This window comes from Ornithorhynchus anatinus, chromosome 16 (genome assembly GCF_004115215.2).
Source record: "Ornithorhynchus anatinus isolate Pmale09 chromosome 16, mOrnAna1.pri.v4, whole genome shotgun sequence".
Classification (NCBI taxonomy): domain Eukaryota; kingdom Metazoa; phylum Chordata; class Mammalia; order Monotremata; family Ornithorhynchidae; genus Ornithorhynchus; species Ornithorhynchus anatinus.
The window spans coordinates 5,297,843-5,310,676 of NC_041743.1; the positions used below are offsets into that span (position 1 = coordinate 5,297,843).

Genomic DNA, 12,834 nt, shown 5'->3' on the forward strand with positions numbered 1-12,834 from the left:
AAGTGCTTAACAAATACCATTTAAAAAAATTAAAAAATCTCACAATACCAGGGCAGAGTAGTATGGGTGGTGAAAAGAAGAGTGGTTTCCAAGAAAAAACATTGGACTCAGATTCAGGAGGCAAGAATTTTAATCTGACTCAATATATTGCCTTAAGCCAAACATGCTTTGGGGAGATCAGTTTTTGCTGGAAAGTATCATTTCTGCCACAGTTTGACTCAGGGCAAACCTACTGCTAAATCCCAACTTAATATTAATAGCTCCGGATCCCTCTGAACAAAAGAAACATTAAAGACCATAGCCTTCGTCCAACCTCAAGCCCCATGAACATGTCAATAGCATAACTGCCTGGTCGACATAGGACTTCCCACTCCCTCCCATGCTTTTTGAACAAGATTCTCCCCGTTGCCCACTCACCTCTCGAACGTGATGCTGCTCTGGGGGCTTCAGGGTGGTTCCCACAGCCCAGACAGACTGGTGACATCATGGAGAGAGAAATGTGGGCTATAGCACTCCTGGATAACAGTGGCCAACAACACTTGGGAGAGTTCACTGGAGTTAGCAGACATGATCCCTGCCCTCAAGGAACGCTGACCTATTAACACTTTCCCCCTCCTGTTCCCTTGTTTTTGGGGAGCTGTGGTGGAAGAGAAGACTTCCTTCTGTCCCCACTGCTTGGAACCATCTTTGTCTATTTGTCTTCCCCTCTGAGGGCAGGAAGCACGTGTCCTGCTTCTGTCGAATGCTACCAAACGCTTAGCTTAGTACAGTGCTTTGTAATAATCCAGTGCTTTGACACCCCACCCTAGCACGATAGCACGTATGTACAGATCCTTACACTCTGCCATTTCCCCTAACTGTAATTTGTTTTCATTTATTTCCTCCTCTAGACTGCAAATGCCTTGTGGGCAAGAAACGTGTCTATCAGCTCTACTGTACTGTACTCTCCCGAGCACTTAATGTAGTCCTCTGCACAAGGTAGTGCTCAGTATATGCCATTGATTAATTGCTTGGGCCAATCAAGTTTCAGGAATGAAGGAGTGTAATGGTAAAAATGGTCCAGTTCTGACAGCCTAAAACGTCTCGATTCCACTCTTCTGCACCACTCCCCAAATTTCTTTTTATTTATTTTTTATTATAAGTATTAATTGAGCAGCTGCTGTGTGCCAAGCAGTATATTAAGCACTTGGAAGACTGCAATAGAGTCAGTAGACGTGGTTGGAACCCTGGGCTTCTCCAAAGTGGTTTCTGGTCCATCAGTTATTGGGTTTGTCGAGTCAAACCTCAAGGATTGATAGCATCTTTCCTCCAAAGTGTTCCGAGCCTTTCCATGTATATGATCTCATTCAGTGCCTCATTTAATTTACAGGAATTTCCTTGTGCACCATACAAGTAGAGATTGCAGATGCTTTTCAATCATACATATACACCCATCACTTTATTTTGTTTTTCATTTAATCTTCTCTGGCTGACTCCCTCCCTGCCACCATTTCCTAAATTATTACTCAAATGAGAAAAGACTGGGTTCTATGTTAATCACAGAATAATTTTTTCACTTATGAATGCTTCCTTCCAAATCACTTGGTAGCACTTCAGGCTTCATTTTTTCCTTCCCGCAAGAACGTTCACCTTGAGAATTTTCAACTCCTTTTATCAGTTACCTTGCAAGAATCATCATTAATTCATTTCTTGCATTTGACTTATTTCAGTACTGTGGCTGCCCCTCAGCATTTTCACTTCTCTGGCACTGAATGCTTGAAACTCACATTCTTGTATCTAAAAGACCCCAGTTCTCAAATATCCCTAGATTCTTTGCCAGTTGCTACGAGAAGTCTTTTTTCACTGGGAATTCTCTAATGATCTGTGTTTTCCAGTTTGCTATTTACCATTCTATATGTGCTTTATTGCTTAACAACAGTCACATTCTGTTTTCTTGGACTAACATCTTTTCTTGCTGAGTGGGCCATAAAGCGTATGTACAGCAGACTTAGGAGGTAGAGAGAGTAGAGAGTGGAATTTTCATATTGAGGTCCCCTGATGGATTTGATTTGGGAGTTGGGGATAAAGAGTAGTGCCATTGCTTTAGGTTGGACCTATCATAAAATAAAGTGGATTTTTGGCATTTATGTACATACTATGACCAATATGATCGCCCAGACTGGATACTTCTAGTGAAAAAAATCCAGGCAGGTTTTCATTTTTATTGCTCACCTTATGCCAGTAATAGCCAAATTTCCATTTTACTTAGTACTCTGCAGACCCATCCAAGAGGAGATACAGGCTTATTTTAATGCTAGAGAATTTGCACCAGTCATTTGTCTTTATTGAGTGCTTACTGTTTGCAGAGAACTGTACTGGGCACTTAGAGAGTACAATAGATTGTACTCTTATATCGTGAGCCCCACGAGGGACAAAGACTGTGTCTAATTCCCACCTGTGTTTTCTCTCCCAGTGCTCTGCACAAACTAATTGCTTAATAATGGAATTATTCCTACTATTACATTACAAGGTCCAGAGACTCCTTAGAGATTTCTCAGGAAGTGTTATCAATGAAGTGGCTTAGTTAGATCTAATCGTATATCAACAACAACTTTTTATAAGAGTCACCTGGTCCAAACTTTACTCTGCTCCCTCTCCCCTCCTACCTCCTACCTGCTTGGTTTTCTCTCCCCTTCAGCCCTCCTGTATTCCCAAATATCCTTATTCTGAGTCATTCTCTCCCAGGTAATCAAGATGCCTTTTGACAGGTAACTGCAGCTTTTAAACAAAGAACAGATGAGAAGCAACATGGCCTCATGGTTAGAGCACGGGCTTGGGAGTCAGATGGACCCAAGTTCTAATCCAAATCTGCCACCTGTCTGCTGTGTGACCTTGGACAAGGCACCTAATTTCTCTGTGCCTCAGTTATCTCATTTTGTTAAATGAGGATTAAGACTGGGAGTCCCATGTGGGACATGGACTGAGTCCATTCTCATTACCTTGTATCTACCCCAGCGTTTCATTCAGTGCCTGGCACATAGTAAGTATTTAAGTACCATAAAAAAAGATACACATTAAAGCTGGGTGTCAGTCTTTCTTGGTCTCATCAACTAAATTAAAGTGCTTGGCAAATTTAGTGATGGGCCAGCATCTTTTACATTAAAAGACAAAAATTCTGACAAATCAGTTCTCCTAAGCAGTCACTCCTATTTGTAACAGAATTACCACCCAGGGCACTACTGCACTTCCCAAAAGTCGCCGTGACTGGCTGCAGCCTTTGGCTTAATTTAAACTGATGTTTTGGAACATCTGGGCTCAGATTAGAAGAGAAATTAATATCCATTTCTTAGTAACTCAGTCAAGTCACGTTTGTATATTACACAGAACTTTACTATTGGATAATAGTCTATAAAAGGAATTGCACATAATATAACCATGGTTCACTTTGCTCCCCCAGATGGAGTTCAATGAGAAAGAACTGCGAAGAGAAATAAGCTATGCAATCAAAAACATACATGGTATCAGGCAAGTGATTCATTTTTTTCCTTGGCTTCAGTTCAGGATACCTAAAAAATAAATATATATGTGAGTGGCTGATGAAGCGGTCTTTTCATCATTTGAAGTAAAGGGCAGAAAGCTGGGAGTGCAAAGTGATGAAACCGTGATCTGGTTCCTCCAGTGATTTTCCATATGACCTTGAATAACTCACTTCACTTTCTTGGGTCTTCATTCCCTAAAAACCTGCTGCAAAGAGGTGTTATGAGAAATAGCTTGACCAAGTGGAAAGAGCATGGACCTGGGAGTCAGAGGACCTGGGTTCTAATCCTGGCTCCATCACTTGCCTGCTGTGTGATCTTGGACAAGCTACTTAACTTCTCTGTGCTTTAGTTTCCTCCCTAAAGTGGGAATTCAGTACCTGTTCTCCCTCCTACTTAGATTGTGAACCCCACCTGGGACAGGGACTGTGACAGACCTGATTAACTTGAATCTACCCCAGTGCTTAGAACAGTACTTGACACATAGTAGGCTCCTAATGTATACCATTTAAAAAAGAGAGGGGAAAAAAGCCCTCATAATTTTTCTTGCAACCTGCTTGAGGCATTTCCAGTAGGAGATTCTATTTTCCTTGGGGGAGCAGGTCTCATTGTGGGTGACCAAACTGAGGAACAGAGTGGGATGATGACTTCACTGTAGATTTTCAGCTTTTCATCACTGATGAACTTATCAGTGATGAGGCTGCAAGCAGAGTTTAGGTATCTTGAATCTCCTACTGGATCTGATTTTCCTAAACTGTAGTCCTTAGTTTTCTTTTTTCCCCCCTGAATTTCTCCCTCCTGTGGCCCCTGAATTCATTTTCCCCTTTAACAGTTACATAACCCCTTCCTTCCCTGTCATTTAAACTGAATATTATTGAGGTCCATCATTCCCACAAAAACTAACTTCTTGGTTGGGGAGAGATTGCTTTGACACTTCCCTTCAGTCCCCACATCCCGAGACGTCTGCCTCTCTTCCCACAATGAGTTCACAGTCTAGAAGGGGACACTATGTAATCGTGCCTGTTACCCCATCTGTAAAATGGGGATTAAGACTGCGAGCCTCATGTGGGACATGGACTGTGTCCAATCTGATTAGGTTGTATCTACCCCAGTGCTTAGTATGGTGCTTGGCACATAACTGCTTAACAAATACCATTAAAAGAAAGGGGGAGCAGAGTGTGCGGATTGGGTTGTAGCAAGAGATCAGTAGATGAGTAGAAGGGAGAGAGCTGATTGAATGCTTAAAAGTCTATAGTAAGGAGTTTTTTGAGGAGTGCCTTGATTGGGGAAGGGCTTTTGCTTTTGTTTCTTATTCAAAGTACTCCAGTGAGCCTTTCTAAATATTCCTCTAAAATGCAAAATTCTATTTTTACAGGACAGGCTTGTTTACTCCTGACATGGCATTTGAAGCAATTGTTAAAAAACAAATTGTGAAACTTAAAGGGCCTTCACTGAAGAGCGTGGACCTTGTGATGCAGGAGTTAATCAATACTGTCAAGAAATGTACCAAAAAGGTAACTTCAAAATAATTCCATTATACATTCTGGCAACCCCTTACCAACTTGGAGTTAATTTGGAAAGTGGACTGTTTTGGAATGCAGTTAACCCTCTTCTCCATCCTGCCTCCCTCTTCACCTGGAAAGGGGAGGGAAAAGAGAAGGCTAAGTAATAGGCATGTAATTATACTTAAAAAAAAATGTTTTTCACCTATGCAAGGGGTTTATGGCTGGTATTCTGTAGTGTACAATTTGAGAAGGAGGCATTCCACAGTAAAGCATATGGGTTGCACATGCTAAATGATGCCCACTTAATAGTTTAACTAACCTAGGGAAGTAATATAGGACCATAAGATTGCTGCATTTGTGTCCTTTAGAATTTCCAATTTCTGGGTCACTGGGTGTAGTTTTCATGCCCCCACCCCAACTCATCACTGAAACCAGAAATTAAGAGCCTCTATCCTCAGCACTCTTTTATATATGTTCATTCAGTTGTACACTCCATTATTCATTTTTCTTCCCCAGTTAGAATATAAGCTCCTTGTGGCCAGGGAACGTGGCACTTCTTTGTATTTCCCAAGCACTTAGCTCAGTATATCAGTCTCTCTCATGACTCAGAGCCAGCAGAAGACAAGACGGGAACCTCTCCAGGGCTCTAAAATGCTTCGGTTTGGACATGGCTTTCAATTGGCTTTCCTTAACCGGGGTTTATTCTTTGTCCCTTTCAAGAGTCACCGAGAGAATTCCCTGATTCTCAAATGTCAGCTTGTGCCATTTATCAGCCTTCAGAAAAAAACATATTAACACTTAGGTGGATGGTAGACTACTCTTTTTTTCCCCCTCTCAGCAAGCCAAAATTACTAGTAGATTCAGGAGTGGTTTGGAAAACATTCCTAGATGAATGGTCTGAATGGAATCCTTCAGGGGAAGTTGTGATATGGAAGGAGAAGTTAACAATATTAGATGAATGCGATCAGCTGTCCTGAAGCAGGGGATAGCCACGTGTTTTGGATTCTGTCCTACTACCCAACGTGTCTGAATGAGACCCATGAGCATTTTGTCCTGGGCTGGATAAGTGGGGGTGGGCCTCATCAACTCACAGCCATGTTGGTTGGTCACGGTAGTAGCCCAGAAACTGAGTGTAGAAGGCAGCTCCGACATCATTACTTGTTCTGTTTTTTGTTGTCTGTCTTCCCCATTTAGAGTGTGAGCCCATTGTTGGGCAGGGATGATCTCTCTCTGTTGCCGAATTGTACATTCCAAATGCTTAGTACAGTGCTCTGCTCATAGTAAGCGCTCAATAAATACGATCGAATGAATGAATGAATGAATGAATCACTGCAGCAGCTACCACTGTCCTCCTGGCCCATGAATGAATTAGAGTTTCCAGTCTGGTCGGAACTGTTGAGCTGAAACAGTAGCCATGGTTTTAGCTACTTCTTCCTGGGTGACTGGAGAGATGACAACCTCACCTGAACTAGCCTATCCTAGGCCGAAAGCCATCTCCACTTCTACCCAGTGGCAGAATTGGCAGACCAGTTGATGGAGCCAGAGACCAAAGATAAAGTATCTTCCCTCTTCTAATCTACCCTCCTGCTCTCTCCTCCAACCTAGCCAAGAGGAAACGACCCCTCAACAAGCAAAGTTTCCTTTTAACCCTCTCACACCTATGTATTTCGGAAACGTTTTGCCATTGATTTCTTTAAAATGTAAATCTTCACAGTTTTGCTTTAATTTTCCTTTCTCAGAAGTCCTATGTAGACCCACAGAATCACGTTCAGGTGGGGAGTTAACGAATTTCAGATTTTCTGCCCCAGGCACACATTCGACGGCTCTTGAAGCCAGAGATTCCTTACTGAAATGCAGGCTCTCTGAGATAGTATAAACCTCATTCTCCAAAGAGCCATTGGATAATAAACTTTCTAAGTGAGTAATTTTGTTTTATAAGAGAATTACCTTTCAAGTGATTTCCTGTATAGAAAAAAAAACCGGGCACATGCTTGAGATTAAAATCTGGAACTGAGTTTCAATTGAAATAATGAAGTCCCACACTCACTGAGTTTTAAACACTGGGTAGTATTGAAAATTATATTTGCATTGGTTTATTTATTATGCTGCTTTTCTCCTGGAAATCTCGGTGTTATAATATTTTGATTGAAAGTTTGTCTTGGGATCAAATATTGTTGTGAAATCCATTGAAGCTTTCTACAAACCAGTAGTTAGAGTTCCGCAATCGACTCCCAAAATAGCATATGTTTCTTCAGGTCTCGCCCTGCAGTTTGTCATTATTATTCATTATTCCCTTCCAAGAGGAGTGCTTTCTTTGAATAGACCCTTTTTACTCCTGTGTTTAAAAGAAAAAAAATCAGATTTATTTTGCAGGGCTCTTTTCCTCCCGCAATTCGCAGACACTCTACTTGGCTAAAGATTGCAAAAACAATCCTTTAAACCTTTAACCTTTCTTTGTGGGGATGGAGGGAAGGCATCTGGTCTGTCGAATGTAAAGAGACAAAGGATTCAATGATTGTTGAATGAAGTCTCAGGGAATATTGAAAGGAAGTGAAACGCGAGGAAGATGCTATGGGGACTCGGTTTTGAAGAATTTGAGGAAAAGTTAGGAAGCAGAAAGCTCTTATTTGTTAGAAGTGGTCTCCTGACGAATCAATTAATCAGTCATATTTATTGAGTGCTTACTGTGTTTACAGCGCTCTACTAAGCGCTTGAGAGATTGTACAGTATAACAGAGTGGGTAAACATTCCCAGCTTCCAGTCTAGAATCTCCTCCTGGCTCCCATGAAACCCTTTTCTTAGTACCACAGCTCAGAAACATTCAAGTGGTTGGAGAGAGGGAAATGTGAGTGGACTGGGAACAGGAGGACTAACGAACCTGGGGAAACTACCCTTCCTGTCACCCAACCTAGCTTCCTTGCCGCTTCAGAACCACACGGGGCCACTCAGTTTGTCAGCCACAAAGTTGGTCAGCTCAGAATACCTCCCACTTAATCGTATGTACTGGGAACTTACCACATGCTCTACTCTTAGTAGAGTGCTCTACTAAGCGCTTGGGAGAGTACAGTGTAACAGACTTGGTAGATAGGTTCCCTGTCCACAAGGAGCTTATGGTCCCATCCACACTGCAAATTTCCTTCTTCTGCATTACCTATGCACTAGAGTCTGTACCCCTTAAACACTTTGATATTCATCCCAGCCCCTCAGCTCTTAGGTACATAGCCTTACTTAACCCCTCTAATCCGTAAGCTCCCCGAGGTCAGGGAATGTGACTACCAATTCTGTTGCACTTAGTACGGTGCTCTGCACACAGGAAGTGCTCAATAAATTCTGTTGATTTCTGGAAATTATCTTTTGACTCAGATGCCTGATGTAATACTGGTCCGTAGGACAAAAGGAGACACTGGTTTCCTGTCTCAGCCTGATCATCAATCAACTAATGGTGTTTATTGAGCACCTATCCCGGACACAGCATTGTACTAAATGCTAGGGAGAGTACATTAGCGTTTAGGCTAGGTACAATCCCAGCCCACAAGATGCTTATGTCCATGCTTCCTATGGGCAGGAAGCGTATTTTCCCACCCTGTTATAAGGTACTTTTCCAAACACTTAGTACAGTGCTCGGCACAGATTAAGCACTGAGAAATTAGACTGATGAGCCACTCCACCTTTGAGTCAGGACTCTGCTCAGGCCGGCGGTTGAAGGAATAGCCCTTTCAAAATGCCGCCCTCGGTTCCGCCTTCCGTCAGCGTCCTTGTGATAGGATCAGCGGCTTGAGAATCGAGCCCTCTCTGAAACCAGGACTGCTGGTTTCAAAGTCAGGATCATCCCAGCCCACACAGACTGTGCGGTCACCGAAATCCAGCTGTCTTTTGCCAAATGTCGGAACATGGGGAAAAATGACGATGCTTCATCTCTTGAAATGTAAAATCTGTAACATTAGTATACAGAATTATTCCTTTGTATATTGGCCTGTGCTTTGTTTTGAGAAAGCCAGATGCATCTGCTACTGCTGCAAGCACTCCGCAAATATGCCAGTTCTTGGGCGAGGAATAAGGCGGTTGACAGTGAGGCATGAGCAGCATTAGGTAAAGAACTGGAAATACAGCCATACAGATGAAACGGATACCATTTTGGCACCCAAGGGCATGATTTTCATTGTTCTGCCAAAAAGGATGAGAAGTAAAGATGACTTTTAATCTGTTCACACCCAAGGATTAAAGACATCAGAAATTGCACTGGGTAAAAGGACCAGCTACACTGAGATAGAACCTTATGTGTCTTGGGGAGTGGAAATAACTGGTGAAGAGGGGATTGATCTGAGCACCTAGAGTAGATTGCTTTTTTCATTAAGCAAAATAGCTTGAAACCCAACTGTGGGGTTCTGGCACAGCAGGTTTTTTGCATGAGCTGTTTCCCAAATGAGGCGAGAGGTGGAAGGTCTGATCAGAAATAAGAGCAATTCTTTCTCTTCCTGTGTGATTCATTAGGGAAGGAGTTGAAATAAAAGCCCTAAATTTAAGAGCAGGTTTCCATACCCCTTTTTTGCGTGAATTGTGATCTGTTATGTTATTATCATGGAGCAAGGGCCATGCAAGCTTTTATTTATTTTTTTTTTGTCTTCAATCAACTAATGGTGTGAAAGTATTATATATATATATATATATATATGCACACACACATATGCATATATATATCCATATAGATAGATATAGTATTTTTTAGGGACTTACTATGTGCCATACACTGTTCTAAGCTTCTAAGCACTGGGGTAGGTACAAGCTTATCAGGTTGGACCCAGTTCCCAGTTCCTATGCCACCTGGGGCTCACAGTCTTATTCCCCATTTTACAGATGAAGTAACTGAAGCACAGAGAATTGAAGTGACTTGCCCAAGGTCACACGGCAGACAAGTGGCAGAGCCGGGATTAGAATTCAGGTCCTTCTGACTCTCAGGCTCGTGCTCTATCCACTAAGCCGTGCTGCTTCCCCTGTTGAGGGCTTACTGTGTGCAGAGCACTGTACTGAGTGTTGTTAGATGTTATCCCTGCCCACAAGGAGCTTCCAGGATACAGGATTTCTGCCACAATTACACCATCACACGAATTTGTGAAATGTTGTACATTTTTATTTTGGTCCTTGCCAGTTTGAATTCCCCGTAGCTACCACTTCAGCACTCTGTGCCAACTAGGCCTTTGTGTTGTCACAGTCACCCGTAGCCCCTTGGTACATATGTTACGTATGCTATTGCTTAATCATTAACATATACATATCCACACTCTCTTCTTCCTCTACCTATAAATTATTTTAGTGTCAGTCTGCCTCATTCGATTAGAGATTTCCGAGAGCAGGGATCATGCCTACTAACACTACTCTATTCTACCAAGTACTGAGTACACTGTTCTGCACACAGTAGATATGCCCTAAATATGACTGACTGATTTCAAGAACGACTTCCAGACCTGATGTCCTGTCGTCACTGCTTCTCTTGGGATTTCTCTCAATTTCAGGAGTCCATGAATTCTCACCCTTATCCAATATTTCTGCTGCCCTAAGCTCTAGAAAGCAATTTTTTTTCAGCATGCCCTACTCCCCTTCCAGTTAGCTGAGAACCCGAGCCCTGCTAGTTTGGTGTTACTCCACAGTCCACCTTATTGTTTTGCTGAGATACCTACTATTTTGGTGAGTAATTCCTAATCCCTACTCTGGTGATTCCCACCCATGGGGAAAGTGGATCTGCACATGTTCAGTGTGGAAATTTGAAGTTCTATATATGCATATGTAACTTCAGCTAGACTATGTATAGCTAGATTGTGTATATATACTATACTATTCTCTCTCTCTCTCTCTCTCTCCATATATATATATGTTCTAGCCAATCCCCATCTCAGGGCAAATTGCATTAGGGCATCATCATCACCAATATTTCCTGACTGAGGCTTATCCCAAGTCCAAGATGTATTACAGGGGATTCTGTTGCCAATTTAACCTTTCTCTGACTTAATAAAGCTCGTTGCCTGCGGTCTTTCAGCTGTCAGATACTTGCTCTCTGAATAAATATTTATATTGCTACTATTTGGAATTTTTTAAATAGCCTACTGCTGTAATCCATTTCCTTAATATTGTTTAAGGAACTCCTAGGCTCCCTTATAATCTATTACTACTAGTGTATTTTTTTTTCTTTTCTAAGAGTATGATTTATATCTGTGTGTGTGCAGTCTGAAAAGAGAGCATTCCCCTGCATCTTAGAATGTGGCCTGGAAAAAATCCAGGACTGCAGTTGTCCCAGCTGGGTACACCTGGTGATCTCCAAACCCTGGAGCTAACCAACCATTTGGTTGATGCAAGACCTGCCTTGCACCTCCCCTTTAGTAATAATAATAATTGTGCTTTTTGTTAAGCACTTCCTGTGTGTCAAGCACTGTTCCAAGCTCTGGGGTAAGTACCAGCTAATCAGGTTTTACACAGCCCCTGTCTCAAATGGGGCTCACAGTCTTAATTCCCGTTTTACAGATGTGGTAACTGAGGCACAGAGAAATGAAGTGACTTGCCCAAGATCACATGGCAGACAAGTGGAGGAGCCTGGGTTAGAACCCAGGTCCTTCTGACTCCCAGGTCCATGCTCTATCCACTAGGCCAAACTGTTCTCACACATTTGCACAATCCATTGAGGACTGCTTATGTCCCATCAGCCTGAGATACCCACGGAGGGACTCCCACACCAGGCAATTACACGCTGAAACACAGGATGACATCCGAGGTGGGGGGGGAGAGAGAGAGAGGCAGAGGCTAAAACAGAGAAGTGTCGAAAACACAGAGATACGAAGTCACCCTCCATCTGCAGGACGGATGGCTTCCAAATGAAGATAAAAACTTCTGGGCATTGATATTTCATTTGGAACCTTGAAATCTAATTATGAGAATTATGTGGTGCTCTTCCAAATTATCATTTTTTTATGATTTTTGTTAAGCGCTTACTCTGTGCCAGACACCAGACTAAGCGTTGGGGCAGATACAAGGTAATCAGGTTGGACACAGTTCATGTAGTCCATGGGCCTCAGTCTTAATCCCCATTTTACAGATGAGGTAACTGAGGCACAGAAAAGTTTAGTGATTTGCCTATGATCCCACAGCGGATAAGTAGTGAGCCTATATTAGGACCCAGATCCTTCTGACTCCCAGGCCCATGCTCTCTCCACTAGGCCACACTGCTTCTCCTGGACATGATCTAGCAGACATGCTTAGCTCTCTTTATTTTTCTGGAACACCCAGGCAACCATAGAAATTCTCCCTATCTCTTTCCCCTCCCAGATTCCTGAAGTCTAATTAGCCAGGGATTTAGAGAAAAGATATTAGGTATAAAGTTTACCTTGAAATAATTTGTATTGGTGCCCTCTTAAAGGTCACAAATGATCTCCTTCTTGCCAAATCCAATGACTTCTCAGCTGTCTTAGACACTGTCGACCACACCCTTTGCCTGGAAACACCATCCAACCTTGGATTCATTGACACTGTCCTCTCCTGGTTCTCTTCCTATCTCTCCGGTGGCTCATTCTCAGTCTCTTTCGTGGGCTCCTCTTCTGCCTCCCATACTCTAACTGTGGGAGTCCCTCAGGGCTCAGTTCTGGGTCCTTTTCTATTCTCCATCCAAAGCCACTCTAAGGAGAAGACATTTGATCCCACAGTTTCAACTAATCCCTCTATGTACATGATTCCCAAATCTACATCTCCAGCCCTTCTCTCTCTCCCTCTCTGCAGTCTCCTTTCTGCATTATCTCTGTGCTTGGATCTGTGACCTTTGGATATCTGATATT

General features: G+C 42.5%; 1 protein-coding gene across 7 annotated transcripts in view; it reads left to right on the plus strand.

Annotated features, from left to right (window-relative positions):
• DNM3 (dynamin 3) overlaps positions 1 to 12,834 on the plus strand; it is a 328,780-nt gene that overhangs the window by 90,596 nt on the left and 225,350 nt on the right. For all 7 annotated transcript variants that reach the window (XM_029081396.2, XM_029081391.2, XM_029081392.2 and 4 more), the window contains exons 9-10: positions 3,437 to 3,504; positions 4,891 to 5,029. In XM_029081396.2, the coding sequence (XP_028937229.1) occupies positions 3,437 to 3,504; positions 4,891 to 5,029 (207 nt within the window). The remainder of the gene's footprint in view (positions 1 to 3,436; positions 3,505 to 4,890; positions 5,030 to 12,834) is intronic.